The 23,856-nt window shown below is 44.4% G+C and overlaps 1 protein-coding gene across 1 annotated transcript in view; it reads right to left on the reverse strand.

The window, feature by feature from the left end:
- Positions 1-23,856, reverse strand: part of LOC126456244 (transcription factor GATA-6-like) — a 536,593-nt gene that overhangs the window by 236,447 nt on the left and 276,290 nt on the right. Inside the window, exon 2 of the mRNA XM_050091996.1 lies at positions 16,833-17,778. Coding sequence (XP_049947953.1) covers positions 16,833-17,778 — 946 coding nt within the window. The remainder of the gene's footprint in view (positions 1-16,832; positions 17,779-23,856) is intronic.

Consider the following 23,856-nt stretch of genomic DNA (forward strand, 5'->3'; position numbering starts at 1 on the left):
CATGAAAATGTCTAATCATCAGTTGTCAACGTGTGCTTCCATGGGCGATAAAACGTAAAAATGTAAATGAATTGCAGCAGGCCCTAATATTACTTGATTTTCATTCATCACTTTTCGGACTATTTCAGACTGATCTTCAGATGAGTCTTCGGGAATTTTGGCTGATCGTTCTTAAAACATGATGCTGGACACTGCATGTTGCTTCATTGTGACCAAAGATACGAACACCCTTAACATAAGGCCAGGAATTAAAGGATTCTCTATGTTTCGCAACATTCAGCGCCCAGCATCGTGCTCTGAGAACCATCATGTTAACTTCTACACGTCTTATCTGATGGTGAACCTGAAACTTCACGGAAACTAGCTAATGAGAATACAGTAAGAAGCAATAAGTCACTGCACCTATCCGAAGCTGTAATTTATTTAATACGCAGATAACAATTTTTCTACTATGTCCATAGTTGAGGAGGTAAAAGTAAATAAAAAGGATGTAAGTGATAAAATAATGATTCTGAGAAAATGAGCTTTGAAGTTTGTATCACATTCAAAATTCTATGTTCACGTCATATTATCTACAGTAACCATCACGTGGAGTAGTTATTAATGAAGCAATAAATACAGTATCAGTCAAACTCAGAATGTTGTGCTCAGTAACCTAGCTAGCACTGAGACCCCTCTGCCTCCAGGTTGTCACCAACATCCCTTTGATTCTCATAAATATCAGGCTTGAGTGATCCAAAACAACGTAATACAATATCTCGTCCGATTTTCACGTATTACATTAATTAATACACTCGAATTTTATAGATTATAAATATAATGGATTAAAGGAATAATCTATGTTACATACAAATACAAGTACTCTCTTACGCACGCACGCACGCACGCACACACACACAGATCTCTTTGTTTATCTCGTAGGAAATGTCTACTATGGGTTCCAAATATCATAATCAGAAGGCATCACATCGTTAGCAGATTTTGTGCTTGGCCCTCCACTATGACAAAAGCATGTATGTGCACTTGGACCTCTTTGTACCCAAGGGCAAAACACTTCTTGTTAAGTAGTTCTTTAAATAACCGATAGGAAGCAGTTTAGATCATCTGGTAGACCCTTCTCCATCAAACAGATTAGTTCTTCCACTGCAATATGGTGCATAGCTCTCCAAATACTTTGTTTTGTCACTTACACGCCTCTACTTCGAGCCGCCTCAACTGAAATACTGACGTCACTGGGATGTATCTATTGCAAAACTGTTAATAATCAAAAATTTTCTGCCTCGATGCTATAGTGTTTTTATTAATATATGACTCGTATCAATACCCTATGTAGATATAAAATGCTTGGCTACTAGTAGAGTAGCAGCGTGAACTGCAGTATCAGAAGCAACCAGGCATTGAAACCGCCCTTATTTTAACAAAAAGTCTTTCCGTTTGAAACAGTAATTTTTTTTTTTACTAATATATCGATAAGTGACAAACTTAATCACAAACGTAACAATAACAAATGGCACGTACCCACGGCTATCACTCGCGACTGAATCGATGCAAGACAGTAGAGCGGTGACGCGTGACGCCATCAGAGAGGAGTGCGGGTGAGCTGTTGCGTTGCCAGGGCGACGGCGTGGTGTGGCGGCCGCGGGCCGCTGAAGCGACATTTATCAGCGCGCTGCCGTGATTCATCGCCCAGCGCGACACGGATCCAGCTGCGCCAGCTCAAGGAGACACCTTGCAATTTTACAGCGAACGCGCCGTCTGTTTCGCAGAGGCCACGAAGCGTTTCTATGACGCTGCACTCGCGTTCTGCCACAGGAGCACTCCCAATAGGAGTCACCTGACCGGCGCTGTCTCCGTCAGCACAGTCTCAGCTAGTTCGCATTTGGACCTGTTGCTCTTATGCAACTTGGATGTTCCAAACAGAGTACGACTTCTATGATCCGACACTATCGCCTCCGTAATCTATCCCCCCCCTCCCCCCCCCCCCCCCCCCCAAACAGTCGTCGTCGTATCCAAATTTTTCGTGAATGGAGAGTGCTACAAAGCGGTCTACTGATTTGCAAGACGCCGACTTTGAATCTGTTGTCGTAAATAGACTCGCGAACCGCTGAAGTGATGTCTGATCGGAAGTTAACATCAGTGAGCCATGGGACATACAATAAGGTGACGAAAGTCGTGGAACAACGATATGCCCATATCCAGATGGTGGTAGCATCACATACACGCAGTATAAAAGGACAGTGCGCTGTCGGAGATGTCATTTCTAATCAGGTCATTCATGTGAATTCGTGTCAAAACGCTCCCGACATGACTACTGGCTGCACCACGGGAATTAACAAACTTTGAACGGGCAACGGTAGTCGGAGCTAGACGCATGAGACATTTCATTCCGGAAATTGTTAGGGAATTCAATATTCCGAGATCCATAGTGTCAAGAGTGTGCCGACTGTACCAAATCTCACACATACGACGAACGTATGCATTAGGACAGTGGGCGAAATTTGGCGTTAGTGAGCTATGGCAGCAGATGACCAGCACGGTATCGCCTGCAGTGCCTCTCCTGGGCTCGTGACCAGATCGACTGGTTCCTAGACAACTGGAAAACAGTGATGTGGTGAGATGAATCCCGAATTCAGTTGGTATGAGCTGATGGTAGGGTTCGAGTGTGGCGCAGAACCCGAAGCCACAAACCATAATTGTCAAGAAGGCACCGTGCAAGCTGGTGGTGACTTCGTGATGATGTTGGCTGTGTTTGTATGGAAGAGACTGGGTCCTCTGGTCCAGCTGAATCAACATTGACTGAAAATGCTTATTTTTGGCTAGTTGGAGCCCATCTGCAGCCGTTCATGGGCTTCGTGTTCCAAAACAACGATGTCATGTCACTGTGCTGTAATCGTTCGTAATTGGTTTGAAGGACATTTTGCCCAATTCGGGTGAGTGATTTGGCCATCCAAACCACCCGACATGAATCCCATCGAAGATATTGGCACATAATCGAGAGGTTAGTTCATGCACAAAACCCTACACTGGCAGCACTTTCACAATTACAGAGACAGCATGGCTCAGTATTTTTGCTGGGGACTTACAGTTACCCGTTGAGTCCATGACTCGTCGAGTTACTCCATTACGCCGGGTAAAAGGCTATCCGACATGATATTGGCAGGTATCCGAGGACTTTTGTCACCTCACTGTGTATGCGAACGAAGGCAGACTGGGGTTTAATGCTTCGTCGACGAGGTTATTATGTACTTGTTCCGACTGAGCGAGGAAGACGCAGGAAGTAGGCCGCAGTCTCTTCAAAGAAAGCATTTCAGCATTAGGCTTACGTCGTTCAGGTAAACCACAGCAAAAGCTACATCTGGATGGATGTGGAACCCCGCCTCTCCATAATACGACTTCAGGGCCTTAAAACCAATTTGCCACATTTGTAGATTTTCTTTTATGACCTTAAAACTGAATGGTTCAACTATAACAGGGTTATCTCGTATGATCAGTGGCATTCGCTTCTGAGTTGTCAAGAGTAAACTGCAACTAAGTCTCATTAGAAGATTCATTGAAGTTTCACTAAATTAAAGTTTAGGCAGGAAGACCCGTTTGTTTCGACTCCCAAAAGGGGCATACCCAGCCAAGGGCAGGGAGGTCAGCTCCATTACTCTTCTTCCCTGTCTAAAAAAATCTACGCAGATTGAACCCGGGTCCTGCCCCGGGAAATAAACAGACGCATCGGTTCAACATCAGTTTGAAGAAAGGCAAAACACGTAATGGACGTCAACTAGTAGCAAACATACCCACTGCCGTTCTCATAAAAGCTCAACAATTTCGTCAGTCACCGCGAAGCTAAATTAAGCAACTCCTCCCCTGCTCGGGACTGGGTCCGCTCTAGAAGCCCAGCACTGCTTTAGACTTTTCCGGAACAGAGAAAAGATGGAAGGAGGAAAGATTTAACATCCTTTTGACGACAAAGTCTTTAAACACAAAAAAGGCAAGGATATCAGCCACGCCATTTTCGCCTTCATCCGCTAAGGAAGGCAACGGAAGTCGTACGTCAAGATAACCGCGCTGTCGTTTGAACCAAACACCTCTAGTTGCAGGTGCGGAATATGAACTGTGAGGCCTTCTCATTCAATCTAGGACAAGGAGATAAGGGACAAAATCCAGTAACACCAGCAAAACCAATCAGAAAATCCCGAATACAGAAATGGGACAGTTTGTTGGAACAAAAGTAATCGTCCATTCCATATGAGTGTACTCTGGGGTGTAACTTGAGGTGCAAACTGCGTGCTAGACACTTCCTTACACATTCCGAGCTTGTTTCGTCGAAGTTGTCCAGACTCCTGGCCAGAGTGCCTAGCCTATGATCTAGTTTATCTCCGCCAGATCCACTTTCACCGACTCGCTATTACTCGTGAGCATGCAGCTGAGTTTCTGCGGAGTTTGTAAATTATGAAAGAATAAGCTACCCAAAATATTGAAACTTGTGCTGGGCCTCACGATGTACCAGAATAGCTGTGTCGTTTCTCGGTAAAGGTTGTGAAAAGCAAAGGTCCGAGTCCAAATCCTTATTCGGCATGCAGACTTAATGTCTCAAAAAGTCTCAGGGCTCACAGTATTGACACTGCGACTAACAACTGATGGCAGCCGCTTTCATTTTAAGATGAAATATAGCTGTGATCAGGAGTTAAATGGTGCAGATCTTTACTGAGAAAACGTATATGTCGTCAGTTACTGACTGGCTGACCAGTTACAAAAAAAATGAGTGAGCCAATCACCATGTTGTCATCACATTAGAAACGTCTCCCTAAAATTTTGTGGAAACAAGTTGTTGATGTCGCAAAACCTTAAAACTCTAACCATATTTGTCTGGATGTCACTTAAAATAGAGGGTAGATCTGTTGGCACATCTGCCACAGACCTCTAACATGAAAATAAAACACAATCTAATAAAATGTGGCGCTCTGTTCGGACCCATCACTGTACATAGCTACATAGTTGTGGTGACTATTTAAAATGTCGGAAAATATTGTATTAAAAGCATAAGCAGAAGTGCAGCCTCTCTTGTTCTGCACCATATATAAAATCACTCGACCTTTCCAGTAACCAGGGTGGCACTCTGTTAAAACCACGGATTTGGGGCTGTACATACATCACACCAAGGATTTCCAGCACGCATTCCGCGCGGATCCCAAACGGCCTCGTCGTCCGTGGTCGATTGGTAAAGAGGCGTTCCATATGTGGACGAACAACGGAATGGTACCCTAGTGAAGTGGTAGTGTCGAAGAACTTGGTGGTTCTTCAGTCTGAGCGCAGAGACAGGGTGTTGGTCTGGCCCTGTGAGCAGCTGTGGCCAGCCTGATCCCCTCAAGGTGTACAGCATCAATGATCTTCAACTAAGTAGGCCTCGCTGACCTGTACACCGCGTCTCTCTAGTCTAGCAGCGATCACACGAAGGTCTTTTAAAATTGGAGCAGACGCACCCTGTCGGCTCTCCTGGAACTGCGGCTAAGACACTTCAAGATGTTCAGTGCCTTCTGGGCCCGAAAAGCGGAAGTATTGTAGTCGAAAGTACCTGAGTACCTGAAACTTCCTGGCAGATTAAAACCACGTGCCAGGTCGAAACTCGAACTCGGGACCTTTGCCTTTCGCAGGCAGGTGCTCTACCAACATGGTAGAACACCTGCCCGCGAAAGGCAAAGGTCCCGGGACCTTTGCCTTTCGCGAGTAGGTGCTCTACCAACATGGTAGAACACCTGCCCGCGAAAGGTCCCGAGCTCGAGTGTCGATCCGGCACACGGTTTCAATCTGCCAGGAAGTTTCATATCAGCGCACACTCCGCTGCAGAGTGAAAATTCTCACCTCAGTACCTGATCGGGAGCCAATGTCCTTACTTGTATCTCAAACATCTCTCCAACTTTTCACGGTGTGCGGGCATGTGAAGATATTGGTGGTGAACCTTATCTCCGATTAGGACATTAAGAACGCTGTCCTATGTTTCATTCTGCAGTAACCGAGTCCCAACATTAACCCCCTTGCTCGTCGTGAGCATTATCGACCTCATTAAAATCCTTCTAGACGCACGGCCGCGTCGACTTACAAAACACTTAAAATGCTATGACCGAGGCAACACGGACGAAACCTCTCTTATTCTTTTATTTTGCCGTTATAAAGACCGAATTAAACAAAGGCTTTTATTTCTTAAACAGTTTCGAGAACAGTGATTCCTCCATCACGCATCGCGTCCTCCCTCCCCCCCTCCCCGCAGCCCCCTCTTCCTCCTCCTCCACCACCACCACCACCACCACCACCACCACCACCAACAACAACAACAACAACATTTTAAATCTCTTTCTGTCTTTCAATATGTGGATGTACTTAAGATGGCATCTGAAGAAGCCATATCCTCGAAAGGGGCAGTAACCAAATAGTAAAAATAAAGTGACTGATGCAGTAAAAACGGTTTTATTCCGTTGGATATTATTGTATCCAGTACCACAGCTGAGTACAATCGTCACTTAACGCATCTGTGGTGGATAATCACAGTCAGTGATCTTATGCAAAGGTAGACGACTATTGTGGCTGCCAGTAGCTGCGGCTGAGCCTCTTATCAGCGAGCCACTTCTCAAGGGGAAGCGCAGCGTCAGAGAATTTTGATACTCGGACCTACGTCATTCTCCAAGACTGCTTCAGTATGTATGTACTGGATCAGAGAATTTATTTTAAATATCTACACACATTTCTACGATTAAAATATTTTACTGTACTGTAGCCAGGTGGGATATCGAACTTTTCACACTTAACACTAATACACAATCACAAATAGGTTCGTATTTCATCAATATCTTTCCGGGTTCCATTGTTGTTAGGGTCTCCTTCGGTAGAGGCCAAAGACAAACGACATCCGTTAACATCCCTAGAGTTCCAGTGCTGCGTCTCCGCAATTCAAACTTGTTATAGGGACCCCGGAGACGTTTGCTTAAGTTCTTATTGCTTATTTATATTTGGAGTACAAGTTACAGTATTAAATGTCAATTACATTTTATGAGTGCCCTGACCACCAGCTTTCAAACCTCAGTCTAGTCATTTACGTTTACCGTGGTTTCCCTGAAGCCCTTGATGAGAATGCTGATATATTTATAAGACCAAAACCGTTGTCCATTTCTTTTCTTTTTTCCTCCTCCATATGAGCTTGAAGCCCGTCATTAACACCGCGACATGGATGATAACATCTTCTCAGGTGGTCAGGCGACTGATGGCGCCGTCTTGTCCCAATATTTCAATGAGTTTCGTACCCATCAACTTCGCCTGAAGATGATGGTAACGAAACTCGTTGAAACGTTGCCACAAGACGACGCCATCACTCGGCTGATCATCCGGGGAGGTTTGGTCATTTGAATTCGCCGAGGAAGCCTACAATAACATAAATCTAGACACCGATGAGGCATTGAACTCTATCTTTCGTCTTCCTTACCATTGTGCAACCAATTACAAATAGAATTAGCCAGAGAGTTAAGAAACACTGGAGAAGGTTAAACGTTTATTCAAGCATACTGTGCGAGACGCTGATGATGCAGTCCAGTTACATGAAGGAAGAAAGAAAGAAGAGCTGGGTTTAACGCTCCGTCGAGCACCGGGTCATTAGAAATGGAGCACAAGCTTAGGGTGAAATCAGCGGGGTGCCCAACAAAAGAGTCATCCTGGCATTTGCCTTATGCGACTCATGAAACCACAGAAAACCTAAATCCCTCTGTGGGGAGTTCAGCCACCTTTCTGCCAATTACGAGCCCCAGTGACTGAGCGCTGCATGCGCAGCCAAGCTCGATCCACCTATACGTAAACTTAATATCGCGTCATTGAATGGCAAACATAATTAGCAGGTACATTAGCGGGTGGCTGGAGACAACGTATCGTCAAAAAGTAAATTTACCAAACAGTATAAAAACTTATGACCGAGTGTCCAAACAGTTTCATCTCATGGAGCACTCCCCTGTATTAGTACAGTTTCATCTCAGGGTACACACTTCGTATCAGTACAGTCCTACTGCTTTGTTTCACTGAACGTCACGCACACGGAACTGCAGCAGCTGTAACAGGAGTCAAGACCCTGTCAAAAATATACACTTTACTGCCCTGTACTGAAAAGTCGAAAGATTATTCTGCTTATTGCCCAATGTGAAACAGTAATTAGTGATATGCCATTTTATGGTATCTGCTAGTAACGAAACATTAGTATAAATCTGAATTTAGAAGTAAGCGTTCAGATGTCAATGAAACACTAAGGAACAGGCAGGGATAAATGCTTTTGTGAAAATAAGCTAAGAAATGCGTAGGAAATGCATATTACTTTGAGATTTGTGGAAGTGAATGAGAAATCCTCTTTGGAACCTTTTTTTGGCAATAAAGCTGTCTAGTTAGGTTAGTATTTTCCTCTTTGGAACATCACACCATCTTAACAAAACATATCAAAATATACAGAGCTACACCGAAGCGCCAAAGAAACTGGTATAGCCATATGTATTCAAATAAAGATATGTAAACAGGCAGAATACGGCGCTGCAGTCGGCGACGCCCATATAAGACAGTTGTTATATCGCTTACTGTTATTACAATGGCAGATATCAAGGAGTTTGTTATAGTCGGCGCACGAGCGATGGGGCACAGCATCTCCGAGTAGCGATGAAGTTGGGATTTTCCCGTACGACCAAGTCACGAGTGAATACCAGGAATCCGGTAAAATATCAAACCTCGGACATCGCTGCGGTCGGAAAAAGATTCTGCAAGAACGGGACCAACGAAGACTGACGAGAATCGTTCAACGTGACAGAACCGCAACCCTTCTGCAAATTGCTGCAGATTTCAATGCTGTGCCATCAACAAGTGTCAGCGTGCGAACCATTCAACGAAACATAATCGATATGGGCTTTCGGGGCCTAAAGTCCATCGTGTACCCTTGATGACTGAACGACAAAAAGCTTTATGCATCGCCTGGGCCCGTCAACACTGACATTGGACTGTCGATGACTGATCGGACGAGTCTCGTTTCAAAATTTTATCGAGCAGATGGACGTGTTCGTGTGCGAAGATATCTCATGAATCCATGGACCCTGTGTGTCAGCAGGGGAATGTTCAAGCTGGTGGAGGCTATGTAATGGTGTGGGGCGCGTGCAGTTGGGAGTAATATGGGACTCCTGATATGTCTGACAGGTGGCACGTACGTAAGCGTCCAATCTGATCCACCTGCATCCATTCATGTCCATTGTGCATTCCGACGGACTTGGGCAATTCCAGCATGACAATGCGACACCCCCACACGTCCAGAATTGCTACAGAGTGGCTCGAGGAACATTCTTCCGAGTTTAAGCACTTCCGCTGACCACCAAACTCCCCAGACATGAACGTTATTGAGCATGTCAGGAATACCTTACAACGTCCTGTTCAAGAGAGATCTCCACTCGCTCGTACTCTTATGGATTTATGAACAGCCCTGCAGGATTCATGGTGTCAGTTCCCTCCAGCGCTACTCCAGACATTAGTCGAGTCCATGCCACGTCGTGTTGCGGCACTTCTGCGTGCTCGCGCGGGCCCTGCACGATGCACGGCATTAGGCAGACTTACTCGTTTCTTTCGCTCTTTAGTGTATTTGCTCAACTTAAATCTTCTGGGATAGGTTGCAGTATTGTTATTACAAACGTGTATACAGTACTCTGTAAAACCTATGCTATGGCTGATGACCTCCGATGTTAAGCCCCATAGTGCTTAGAGCCAAAACCTATCCTATGACGAAACCTGACTATATTTGGTACGTATATGCAGCAACACGCCTACCCTTTGCACCTCGTTTCTTCTCATTTTCCAGTGCATTGTCGAGAATACCTTGTACCGATAATAGGAACTCCCCGACTCGTTTACGTAAGGAGGAGAGATAAAAATTAAGGTTGGATTTGCATCGTACGCTCTTTAATCATGTTATCCTCGCGATCCCTGTACTAGTTAGGTATACAATGGCGGCAGCAGGGCTGCTGGAATGTCTACCTTCAATACAAGAACACTTACGGGATGCAGCAGCTTGTTGTGGTACCATAAGTGCGTCTCTACATTCTTTGACGCTTGCTGTCAGCATTGCTTGATAAGCATCCCAAACAGTGGAGGCAGACCCTAGGACGGCTCACGTTATCTTTTATCCGGTCGCCTCAGCAGATAGTCGAGTTCATACCGTTAAATCAGAAATTAAATTCGCCTTTCTAATTCTGATTTAACTTTTCCGTTCTGTTTCATATCAGCATTACCATTTGGCGTCCAAAGCATATGACAGACTCCATGAGAGTCCTACTTTCAAATTAATTGTGCAGAGGTCCTTTTCACTATTAAAATGCATTTGCTTGCATTTATACGTATTTAAAGAAGGGTGCTATTCAGTACACCAAATGATAATAAACAGGCATCTTTGATTTTCTTACAATCATCCAGGGAACAATATTTCCCTGCAGACAGTAGCATCATCAGCGAACACTGAAGAATGCTGCCACGGTGCCGTTACGATTCTTTAAGGCATACCGGACGTAACTATCCATTCTATTGAAGATTCGGTATCATGTGTAGCATACGAGCCACTAGCAACGAAAATCTGCTAGTGGCTGTGACATTCTGCCAGTTTACTCGCGTTTGTAATAGTACGAAGTGATATGAAAGAGACCGAAAACACTAAATCATTACTAGGAAGCCGAATGGAAGACAGCTATTTGCTTTGAAGATTGAGAAAATTTGTTGAAGTCGTCCTGAGGAAAACGCACATAAGATAGTGCGAGTTATCCTTGAGCAGTGCTCTAGTGTTTCGGGTGCTTATCAAGTAGAGCTGACAACAGGCGTCGAGTGCATGAAGAGGCGCGCAGCTAGTATCTTAACTATCCCGTAAGTGTACTAGTATCCAAGGTAGACTGTATAATAGAGCTACAGCACTCTTCGTATTTCTGGCACAGGCATCATTAACATAAGAAGATTAAGGTAAATTGTGTGTGTGTGTGTGTGTGTGTGTGTGTGTGTGTGTGTGTGTGTGTGTGTGTGCCGACAGCGAGTTTATTAGCGTCCTTACACAAGCAGTCGAAGACGAAAGTGCTTGAAAAGTATGAAAAATGTTCAAGATAAACTGAGAAATAACAGGACACACTACTATTTCACTCACATTCACCCATCCACTTACACTATCACTCAAATTGCCTACACTGTCGTTATTGTAAAACCCACTTAATAACAGAGTGAAGGCGAAAGAAGCATGATTACAGGTCAATTCTTACAACAAAGTAAGCAACCAGCCAGTTTCAGTAACGCCATTTCTTAAGAAGAAACAACGCTGTTAACGTCATCGTGCGACAACTGTTTCTGTTTAAAATTTATATATAACTTATGCTGTACGTGTGATGAATTTCTTCGTTGCCTAAGTTCCTCGAGATGGCAGTGCCATCGGAAACCGTGAGGGCTATGACACCACCACCTTAATCATCAACTTTCGTTGAAACGAAAAACAGCCAACATCACATGTGCAGCATAAACTGTATGTAATTTCAAACGTGAACAGCTGTCTCACGATGAAACAGTCAGTTCTTAAGATACAGCATTACTAACAGTGACTGAGTGCTGACTTTATTGTAAGAATTAACCCGTACTTTCAAACGACCACGGTCTCAGGAAGTCAGTTTTCGACAAAATAGCAATAAGTGTGACTGTTCTTTAGGCCTGCTGTCCGCGTTGTGTATCGATAGGAAAAATGTAAAGACATCGAAAAAGATATGATTGTCGGAAGGACAGACTCAGCATACAGGAAAGTCAAAACAACCTTTGGTGACATTAAAGGCAACGGTGGTAACATTAAGAGTGCAACGGGAATTCCACTGTTAAATGCAGAGGAGAGAGCAGATAGGTGGAAAGAATACATTGAAAGCCTCTATGAGGGTGAAGATTTGTCTGATGTGATAGAAGAAGAAACAGGAGTCGATTTAGAAGAGATAGGGGATCCAGTATTAGAATCGGAATTTAAAAGAGCTTTGGACGACTTACGGTCAAATAAGGCAGAAGGGATAGATAACATTCCATCAGAATTTCTAAAATCATTGGGGGAAGTGTCAACAAAACGACTATTCACGTTGGTGTGTAGAATATGAGTCTGGCGATATACCATCTGACTTTCGGAAAAGCATCATCCACACAAGACGGCAAGAGCTGACGAGTGCGAGAATTATCGCACAATCAGCTTAACAGCTCATGCATCGAAGCTGCTTACAAGAGTAATATACAGAAGAATGGAAAAGAAAACTGAGAATGCACTAGGTGACGATCAGTTTGGCTTTAGGAAAAAAGGGACGAGAGAGGCAATTCTGACGTTACGGCTAATAATGGAAGCAAGGCTAAAGAAAAATCAAGATACTTTCATAGGATTTTTCGACCTGAGAAAAGCGTTCGACAATATAAAATGGTGCACGCTGTTCGAGATTCTGAAAAAAGTAGGGGTAAGCTATAGGGAGAGACGGGTCATATACAATATGTACAACAACCAAGAGGGAATAATAAGGGTGGACGATCAAGAACGAAGTGCTCGTATTAAGAAGGGTGTAAGACAAGGCTGTAGCCTTTCGCCCCTACTCTTCAATCTGTACATCGAGGAAGCAATGATGGAAATAAAAGAAAGGTTCAGGAGTGGAATTAAAATACAAGGTGAAAGGATATCAATGATACGATTCGCTGATGACATTGCTATCCTGAGTGAAAGTGAAGAAGAATTAAATGATCTGCTGAACGGAATGAACAGTCTAACGAGTACACAGTATGGTTTGAGAGTAAATCGGAGAAACACGGAGGTAATGAGAAGTAGTAGAAATGAGAACAGCGAGAAACTTAACATCAGGATTGATGGTCACGAAGTCAATGAAGTTAAGGAATTCTGCTACCTAGGCAGTAAAATAACCAATGACGGACGGAGCAAGGAGGACATCAGAAGCAGACTCGCTATGGCAAAAAAAGGCATTTCTGGCCAAGAGAAGTCTACTAATATCAAATACCGGCCTTAATTTGAGGAAGACATTTCTGAGGATGTACGTCTGGAGTACAGCTTTGTATGGTAGTGAAACATGGACTGTGGGAAAACCGGAACAGAAGAGAATCGAAGCATTTGAGATGTGGTGCTATAGACGAATGTTGAAAATTAGGTGGACTGATAAGGTAAGGAATGAGGAGGTTCTATGCAGAAGCGGAGAGGAAAGGAATATGTGGAAAACACTGATAAGTAGAAGGGACAGGATGATAGGACGTCTGCTAAGACATGAGGGAATGACTTCCATGGTACTAGAGGGAGCTGTAGAGGGCAAAAACTGTAGAGGAAGACAGAGATTGGAATACGTCAAGCAAATAATTGAAGACGTAGGTTGCAAGTGCTACTCTGAGATGAAGAGGTTAGCACAGGAAAGGAATTCGTGGCGGGCCGCATCAAACCAGTCAGTAGACTGATGACAAAAAAAAAAAAAGAAAAAAAAAACGATTTTGCAAACAATTTTAATAGCATTCTCATACTTTACGCAGATCACGCAGTTATCTATAATTAAGAACTGCCCTAAAAAAAGCTGCCCTAGTATTATGTCTTGATAAAATTTAACAGTAGCACCAAGACTGGCATCTTTCTATTAATGTTCAGAAATTTAAAAATGGTGACCTTCACAAAACGAAAAACCTAGTATTCTGTGACTAAAATATCAATGATTGAGAAGTGGAATCTGACAACATATACAAATACCTCAGTGTTATAGTTAGTAGGGATATGAAATGATAACATAGGCTCAGTCGTGGTGGCTGACTTTGGTTCATTGGTGTGATACCAGTGAAATGCTGTCAGTCAACAAAGTAGATTGGTTACGGAACAGTAGTGCTACCCGTCCTACTTGACTGCTCAAGTATTTGGCATCCACTTCAGAAAACTATCTGACGATATTTACCGTCGACGAAGGAGGGCGGCACAAGTGGTCACATGTTTGCGTGACTCGTGGAAGATCGTCACGGAGGTCATGGAAATACTGATCTGACAGATACTTTATGACAGACGCAAACTACCCCGTGAGCGGCAACTTGCAAAGTTCAAGAACCAGTTTTAAGGGAGGAGTATAGGAAAATACCACAAGCTCCTACGTATCGATTCCTTATGGGTCGCGAAGGCAAGATTAGATTATTTACACGCGGACAGGGGCATTTATGCGATTATCCTTCTGCGTTCCATATGTGAATGGAACAGAAAAAGCTGCGATCCTGGACTACCAAAGGCATCGATAGCTGCCTATTATCATAGCACCGTCATCCTAAACTGTTGTGGTCTAAAATGACAGACGGATTAAAGCAGTAGCTAATTATGCAGTGTAGAAGCTATTACTACTTTTTCTTTCTTTGAAAGTGAGACCCTGTCAACTTAATACTCATCAGTTACAGATATATTACGAAAAATAACAGTAATGTTCCCAGTGGTAAATGTGTCTGTTAAAGCAACGCTAGCTGTCGAGCCACCGTGGTTTGGTGTGGAAGTGCTGCTCTTATAGTAATCCAGTCTTCTAACCCTCTGTGATGTTAGATTTTTTCCACTGTGTTAAAAATACGAAATGACACCGTGGAAGGGAGTCCACGTTGCGCTCAATAAATTAGTTCCAAGGTCCTTATTCCTGCTAAAGCTAGACGCCAGGTGTTTTCAGAGTATACAGCGTGTCCCAGGAGTAGTGGTCAGCATTCCGAGATAAGACGGGAACGCTCGTTTTAAGCAGTGAACTGCACATGACGATATGCCTTGTTCCGCATGGTTTCCAAGATAGAACACATTTAATGCACATTGTTATTTATTGAACTGGAGCCTTACATACGATGGTTTGAGTTACACTTAATAAACAGAGTGCCAAAACTTGTGCCGAATAATTCAAAGAACATTGGAGAGAGAGAACATTTTAGTGACTCGAGAGAAATCGCAAAGGGAGTCCCACAGGGTTCAGTGTTTGGTTCACTTCTACTCCTATGGTAGAAAGACACCCTGACCAAAGAGTTTGAAAGCAACGAGGTAGGTTGGGCTAGAATAGAATGCCAAAGAGGTTGGGTGGGTAAGACACACACGTGCGCATCACTATCCCAAAAAAAGACGTACGTTGAATGTGTTCCATCTCAGAAACCATTTGGAGTAGGGCGTAAGTACATACGAAGGTTTTTTGCTTCAAATGAGTGTTCCTGTCATATTCCCGAGTATTTACCGTTCCTCCAGGGACACGCTCTATATATGTATTGTTCTTGAAATTTACATATTGATCCAAAAGTCAGTTTCATTCGAAAATTCAATATTTTACGCTATAATGTAGGTATATAGTCAAAAATTTACACATATGTTTGAAATAGCATGGGGTTTTATTGAAACCGGAAAGTTCGCAAATGACCAACAGATGGTACTTCATCCAACAGACAAGCAATAACTAGAAAAAAAAAAAGAATTCCTTATAACAAATTCTCAATACGCCGGCCATCATTCATCAACAATAACATTAGTCAAGGAACAACGTTGTGAATAGCGCTGAACAGCAAAACACTAGGTACGGTGAAAAACTGCCGTCGAATTTTGTCTGTTAGCATCCCTAATGAGATCGGATGATTTCGGTAGACCTGCGACTCCAGGTAACCCCGTAGGTCTCGAGACTTGGGAGGCCCAGCACGATGACAATGGCGGCTCAGTACGCGACCCTCACCAAGCGACGTGCGCAAGAGATTTTTCACACGTTTAGGAATATGGTGTGGAGCACCATCCTTCATGTTGGCCGGTTTTTGTACTCGTCTTCGGTTTCAACAAAACATCATGTCATTTCATGTCTGTCACGTTTTACTTCTGTGCCTACATTATTCCGTGAAGTATTGGACTTTCAAGTGTTAATGACCTTTAGAGTCGACCTGTAGATGAGTGTCATGTAATGCTGTACACAGAAAGTGGAACCGATAGTATCAGATTTCAGCATTAGAGGTAAGCGCTTGGAGCACGTCACGTCGTTTAAATACCTAGCAGTTGCATTACAAAATGGTTCAAATGGCTCTGAGCACTATGGGACTTAACTTGTGAGGTCATCAGTCCCATAGAACTTAGAACTACTTAAACCTAACTAACCTAAGGACATCACAAACATCCATGCTCGAGGCAGGATTCGAACCTACTACCGTAGCGGTCGCGCGGTTCCAGACTGTAGCGCCTAGAACCGCTCGGCCACTGCGGTCGGCAGTTGCATTACAAAGTGATATGAAATGGACTAATTGTGCGACATTAATGGTAAGACGACTGGGAGTGGCGTGGGGAAACGCATTTCCAGTGTTAAGGAAACATGTACAGAATTCTACTGTGACGAATCGTAGTGTCTTGCTCCGTGATCTGAGGTCGTTATCAAAGGAATAGATGCAGATTCAGATGTCTAGACCCTTGGAAAAATCATACTGAGTGTCCCAGTAGGCTGACAAATGTTAGATCAGGGCTGTCCTACCTGCAGACCACGTGCTGGCCGAAGCAAGTACCAGTGCGACCCAAGAAGTAAGCATCTATCACAAGATCGGTAAGATGCTGCATAAAATTGGATTCATGTGAAGTTACGATAAACTGAGTATTCTAAATTGAAAGCTACCACCAGTTGATGTTATTCTCTCGCTGGTACATCCCGTTTTCTTTCTTTTTACATCGTTTATTTTTAGTGCTATGTATATTGTGTATGGTCTAAAAATATTCTTCTTCCGTTGTGGCCAAAGTAAGCTAAAAGGCTGGTTAAGTCAGCAGTGCAGCGAATGTGAATGAGGTTGCGGGTTACCTGGTGTTGAGGCTGGTCTGCGCGTGTATGAGGACGGAGGTGGCGTTGCTGACGGCGACGTCGTGAGGGTGGTGGTAGCCGTGGTGCAGGTGGTGCGCGGCCGCACCGTGGTGCTCGAGCGCGCCCGCGGCCGCGCCGGCGCCGTACATGTCCCTCTGCGGATCGTGGCGCTCCTCCGGAGAGCCGGCGGCGCTCGGCTGCAGCGTCGTCAGGTGCGTAAAGCGCGACTTGTCCAGCTCGCCCACGGGCGACGCCGCCTCGCCGTTGCGCGACGACACGTCCGGGGACTCTGCCGACGACACGGAGCCCTCGTGCTGCGCGTGCGCGTGCCGCAGGTACTCCTCGGGCAGGTACTCCTGCTGAGGCGGCTGCTGCTGGTCCTCCTGCTTGAACACCGAGCGGAAGACGTCGTCCTGGTGGCGCGAATCGCCGTAGTCCTTCACGGGCGAGAAGAGCGCGCCCAGCTGGTAGTGGTGCTGCGGCTGGTGCTGCTGCTGCTGCGGCGCGGGCGGCGGGGACAGGTGGTGGTGGTGCCGGGGCGTGTGCGGGTGGTGGTACGGCATGGCATCGTCGTCGTCGGCGCGCGCCTGCGAGACCACCCTGAGGTCGCGCACGCAGTCCAAGTACTGGTACTCGGCGGCGGCGGCTTCGGCTGCGGCTGCGGCGTGCGCCTGCTGCTGCTCGGCCGGACTGGGCTCCCCCCCAGCCGCCGCGGCCGGCCCGTCGTCCGCCGGCGCGGGGGGCGGGGCCAGGTAGTCCTGCTCCACGGCGCATGCGCCGCCCGCCTCCTCCTCGTCCTGCGCCGCCGCTTGCGGCTGCTGCTGCTGCTGGGGACTGCCCTCGGCCATCGCCTCCTGCTGCTGCTGACTGTTCACTTCCTCCGCGTACTCCAGTTTGTCCTCCCCGTCTTCCACGCGGACGGCGATGTAATCGCCGACGCTCGGAGCTAAACAGAGAAAGCATCGAGTACGTCAACACGAGAAAAGGCCAGCTACTGTGCGGTTACAAGATGTCCAGACAATCCCTGGAAACACTCGAAGCCATTAACTATCTACCGAGGGACGTGGCTCATTGGTCAGCACGCTGGATTCGCATTCGGAAATACGACGGTTCAATCCCGCGTCCGGCCATCCTGATTTAGGTTTTCCGTGATTTCCCTAAATCGCTCCAGGCAAATGCCAGGATGGTTCCTCTGAAAGGGCACGATCGAATTTCTTCCCCGTCCTTCCCTGATCCGACGACGCCGATGACCTCGCAGTTTTTCTCTTCCCACAAACAACCCAAATAATTAAATATCTGTCAGAATGGTTACGCAGTAGTCTGAAGTGGGACAACAATATAAAACTGATCATAGGTAGAAAGATGATGAATGAAAATTGTCGCCGGCCGCGGTGGTCTCGCGGTTCTAGGCGCGCAGTCCGGAACCGCGCGACTGCTACGGTCGCAGGTTCGAACCCTGCCTCGGGCATGGATGTGTGTGATGTCCTTAGGTTAGTTAGGTTTAAGTAGTTCTAAGTTCTAGGGGACTGATGACTTCATAACTTAAGTCCCATAGTGCTCAGAGCCATTTGAACCATTTTGAAAATTGTCTGAGATGAGAACATTGCTTGAGGGCTTTCATCTTTCACAAAACCCCAAAAAATTCTGGTCGTATATAAATTTAGTTCAAATGGTTCAAATCGCTCTAAGCACTATCGCATCTGAGGTCACCAGTCGCCTAAACTTACAACTACACTACTGGCCATTAGCATTGCTACACCAAGAAGAAATGCAGATGATAAACGGGTACTCATTGGACAGACATATTATACTAGAACTGACATGCGATTACATTTTCACGCAATTTAGGTGCATAGATCCTGGGAAATCAGTACCTAGAACAACCACCTCTGGCCGTAATAATGGCCTTGATACGCCTGGGCATTGCGTCAAACAGAGCTTGGATGGCGTGTACAGGTACAGCAGCCCACGCAGCTTCAACACGATACCACAGTTCATCAAGGGTAGTGACTGCCGTATTGTGACGAGCCAGTTGCTCGGCCACCATTGATCAGACGTTTTCAATTGGTTAGAGATCTGGAGAATGTGCTGGCCAGGGCAGCAGTCAAACATTTTCTGTATCCAGAAAGGCCCGTACAGGACCTGCAACATGCGGTCGTGCATTATCCTGCTGAAATGTATTATTTCGAACGGATCGAACGAAGGGTAGAGCCACGGGTCGTAACGCATCTGAAATGTAGCGTCCACTGTTCAAAGTGCCGTCAATGCGAACAAGAGGTGACCGAGACGTGTAACCAATGGCACCCCATACTATCACGCCGGGTGATACGCCAGTATAGCGATGACGAATACACGCATCCAATGTGCGTTCACCGCGATGTCGCCAATCACGGATGCGACCATCATGATGCTGTAAACAAAACTTTTGCCATTCGTGCACCCAGGTTCGTCGTTGAGTACACCATCGCATGCGCTCCTGTCTGTGATGCAGCGTCAAGGGTAACGCAGCCATGGTCTCCGAGCTGATAGTCCATGCTGCTGCAAACGTCGTCAAATTGTTCGTGCAGATGGTTGTCGTCTTGCAAACGTCTCCATCTGTTGACTCAGGGATCGAGACGTGGCTGCACGATACGTTGCAGCCATGTGGATAAGATGCCTGTCACATCGACTGCTAGCGATACGAGGCCGTTGGGATCCACCACGGCGTTCCGTATTGCCCTCCTGAACCCACCGATTTCATGTTCTGCTAACAGTCATTGCATCTCGAGCAACGCGAACAGCAGTGTCTCGATACGATAAATCGCAATCGCGATAGGCTACAATCCGACCTTTATCAAAGTCGGAAACGTGTTGGTACGCATTTCTCCTCCTTACACGATGCATCACAACAACGTTTCACCAGGCAACGCCGGTTAACTGCTGTTTGCGTATGAGAAATCGGTTGGAAACTTTCCTAATGTCGGCACGTTGTAGGTGTCGCCACCGGCGCCAACCTTGTGTGAATACTCTGAAAAGGTAATCATTTGCATATCACAGCATCTTCTTCCTGCCGGTTAAATTTCGCGTCTGTAGTACGTCATCTTCGTGGTGTAGCAAGTTTAATGGTCAGTAGTGTACTTAAACCCAACTAACCTAAGGACATCACACACATCCATGCCCCAGGCAGGATTCGAACCTGCGACCGTAGTAGCAGCGCGGTTCCGGACTGAAGCTCCTAGAACCGCTCGGCCATAGCAGTCGGCCATAATTTTGGAGACATCATCTTTGTTTAGAACGTTTGAAGCATACATCTGATGTATGGCGACAGAAAAAGAGACTGTGGCTACTGGAGACAGTGCCACAGGCTACCCCAAAGTCTGAAGACAACACACGTCACGTTAACACATACAAATCGCCATGAGCTGTCGATATAAATATAAATTGACTGGTCACAGTAAACTTGTTGCGTCATTCGCTATGCAGAGGCACCAAAATTAGTCTCCAGTCATTCGCAGACGAGGCAGGTATTGAAACTGTCTCAGTGCAAAAGCACTGCTTAACCCCATTTTCAAATATTCCTTTACAAAGGAAACCCCAGCAAAATTGTCCCAGTTTAATCCTTGTAGCACTGAAAAGGTGAGTGAATTAAGTGAAAGTCTCAGTGATGTTGAGAAACAGTTGAAATCGTTAAAACTGAACAATCCTCCAGGGCCCGATGCAATCCCTATTAGATTTTATACTCAATCCGCGGCCAAGTTAGCTTTTCTTTTAACTCAAATCTACCTTGATCTCTCGAACAAGAAAATGTGCCCTCTATTTCGAAACGTACAGGCCGCATCCACTTACAAGAAGGGCAATAGAAGTGATCCAGGGGAGGCTGGCTAAGCTGATAGGTGACTGTAGTGGGTGGTGCTGGGATCACTCTTAGAAAAATTCCTGTACTAGTTGGCGCTAGAGCTGCACCTGTTTTAGATTGAAGTCAACTGATAGGTATACCTGCTTAAAGGAAGTCCCTCTAACTAAGGAATTACCTTCAGAGGACGTCATGTTTCCAAGTACAGAAGAAATTAGCACGTTTCATCAAAATATAAGACGTATTAGAGATAAAGTTAGTGATCTGCTTATAGATGTTGACTCTGAAATTGTTCGTATATCGGAGCATCACTTACGTAATTTGACAATTCAGAGGCTTCCTTTAGCAGGATACAGCTTAGTTGGCTGTTTTTCAAGGAGTTCCTTGCAGGGTGGGGGAGTGGCTATGTACGAAAAAAACATTATTCCATTTGAGTCCATAGACGCATCACGCCACTGCACTGAATCGATATTTGATTGTTGTGCAGAGGCAGCTGAACTTACTGAAACTAAACGTCTAATTGTTGTTGTTTATAGGTCCCCTAACTCTGTCTTCAGAGCATTTCTGCGCAAGGTAGAGAGCGTGCTTGATTCACTTTGTAGGAAGTACCAGAAATTAGTTATATGTAGGGACTTCAGTATAAATTTTGTAATTGATGGTGCAGGGAAAACGATGGTAGATCTGCTAAATTCATATGATCTGATGCAGCTTGTGTTTTTTCCAACTAGAATACAAGGGAACAGTAGCACAGCGATAGATAATATTTTTATTCATTCTTTATTACTACATGGGCATTCTGTTAGTATAAAGGTGAATGGCCTTTCAAACTATGATGCACAAATTTTAACACTAAAAGGCTTTTGAACTCAAACAAATGTCACATATAATTACAAACTATGTACGAAAGTTAATCCAACATTATTAGAGAGTTTTTTAAACCTTGTCAAGGAACAACTTTGGCAGGATGTTTATAGTGTCGATAACATAAATGATAAATATAATGCTTTCCTCAACACATTTCCCATGCTCTTTGAGCGTAGCTTTCCATTAGAACGTTCTAAACTGGGCATTAACAGTAATAGGCAGCCCTGGTGGATGACTAGTGGGATAAGGATATACTGTCGAACAGAGTGGGAACTACATCAAAATGTTAGAAGTGGTCACTATCAAGCTACAGTAGCCCATTACAAACAGTATTGTAAGGTGTTTAAAAATGTTATAAGGAAGGCAAAGAGTATGTGGTAAGCAAATAGAATAGCTAAGTCACAGGATAAAATTAAAACCATATAGTCATTTGTGAAGGAAGCGTCTGGTCAGCAGCACAAGGTCGACGATATAAAGTCAGTTCATAGTAAGAATCACTGTAGACTAAGGACTCTCATGGATATGATGGAGTACCTAGCAGAATATTAAATTACTGTGCTGCACATGTTAGCACTGTATTTAGCCATATTTGTAATTTTTCTTTTAGGAATGGTCAGTTTCCTAAACGGTTAAAGCACTCAGTAATAAAGCCACTTTATAAAAAGGGAGAAGGAGATATCGTAGACAACGTTAGACCTATTTCTAGGCCATCAGTGTTTGCTAAGGTTATTAAAAAGGCTGTGTATGTAAGGATAATTGATCATTTTATATTACACGATTTGCTATCAAATGTACAGTTCGGCTTTAGAAGTCGCTTAAAAACAGAAAATGCTACATTCTCTTTTCTCTGTGAGGTACTGGATGGGCTAAACAGGTACTGTCAAGTGGGGGGTGGCCCACGGATCAGTGTTGGGGCCACTCCTGTTCCTTATTTATATAAATGATATGCCCTCCAGTATCACGGGTAACTCTAAATATTCCTGTTTGCTGATGACACTAGTTTGGTTGTAAAGGATGTTGTGTGTAACATTGGCCCTGTTTCAAATAGTGCAGTTAATGACCTAAGTTCATGGCTTGTAAAAAATAAACTAACGCTAAATCACAATAAGACTCAGTTTTTGCATTTTCTAACACAAAATTCAACAAAACCTGATGCTTTAATTTCACAGAATGGGCATATGATTAGTGAAACTGAACAGTTCAAATTTCTAGGTGTTCAGATAGATAGTAAACTGTCATGGGAAGCCCACGTTAGGATCTTGTTCAAAGACTTAATGCTGTCAGCTATACTATTCGAACGGTATCTGAAGTAAGTGATTATTCAACAGGAAAATTAGTCGATTTTGCATATCTTCATTCGCTTATGTCGTATGGTATTATATTTTGGGGTAACTCTCCCCTTTCTAAAAGGATATTTTTGGCTTTTTGGCTCAGAAACGGGCGGTTCAGGCAATAAGTGATAAGTTCACGGACCAGTCGACCCCTGGAGTTAGGTATTTTGACATTGGCCTCTCTCTCTCTCTCTCTCTCTCTCTCTCTCTCTCTCTCTAATATATATATATATATATATATATTAGCTTATTCCCAAGAATAAGCAGCTTTCACTCAGTTAATACTCGGCAGAGATCAAACCTACATTTGTATTGGATTTCCTTAACTTTTGTGCAGACAGGTGTGCAGTATACTGCTGCACTGCTGCATCCGTTTTCAATAAGCTACCGCTCGGATTCAGAAATCTTAGTAGTAATCCACTCGCTTTCAAATCGAAACTGAAGAGTTTCTTCAAGGATCACTCCTTCTATTCTGTCGAGGAGTTCCTTGAAAAATTTAGTTGATTCTTGTTGTATTGTTGACTGCGTTTACTTAAACTTATCGATTGACTTTTTTCGGGTTCATAAACATTTTATTTTTATTTGTTATTCCTTTTATTTTGTAATTTCATGTACTGGCATACTTCACGACCTTGCAGATTTGCTCCTCAATTTGGTCCTACGGGACGTGACGTGGATTCGTTGTTGACTCTTAGATCATATTCTGAGCTCAAACACAGAGGGGTATCTCGAACAAACTGACCTCCTCTTAAAAAATTGATCATGTGAAACCCAACTCTAAGTGTATTCAGTTAACCTATTGAACGCTTTGAATCGAAACAATCAGATCTATGCAGTCTCTTTATTTCCGAAAAGAAGTTGAATCAGTACCACATCTACTCTTATTGTCTAAGCTACGATCATATGCGGGTATCATGCGAAATTTGAGACTTGATCTAGGATTTCTGGTATGTAGGACGCAGAAAATTATTTTGGATGGAGAGTCATCGACGGATAT

This window comes from Schistocerca serialis, chromosome 2, assembly GCF_023864345.2.
Source record: "Schistocerca serialis cubense isolate TAMUIC-IGC-003099 chromosome 2, iqSchSeri2.2, whole genome shotgun sequence".
NCBI classification, from domain to species: Eukaryota; Metazoa; Arthropoda; class Insecta; order Orthoptera; family Acrididae; genus Schistocerca; species Schistocerca serialis.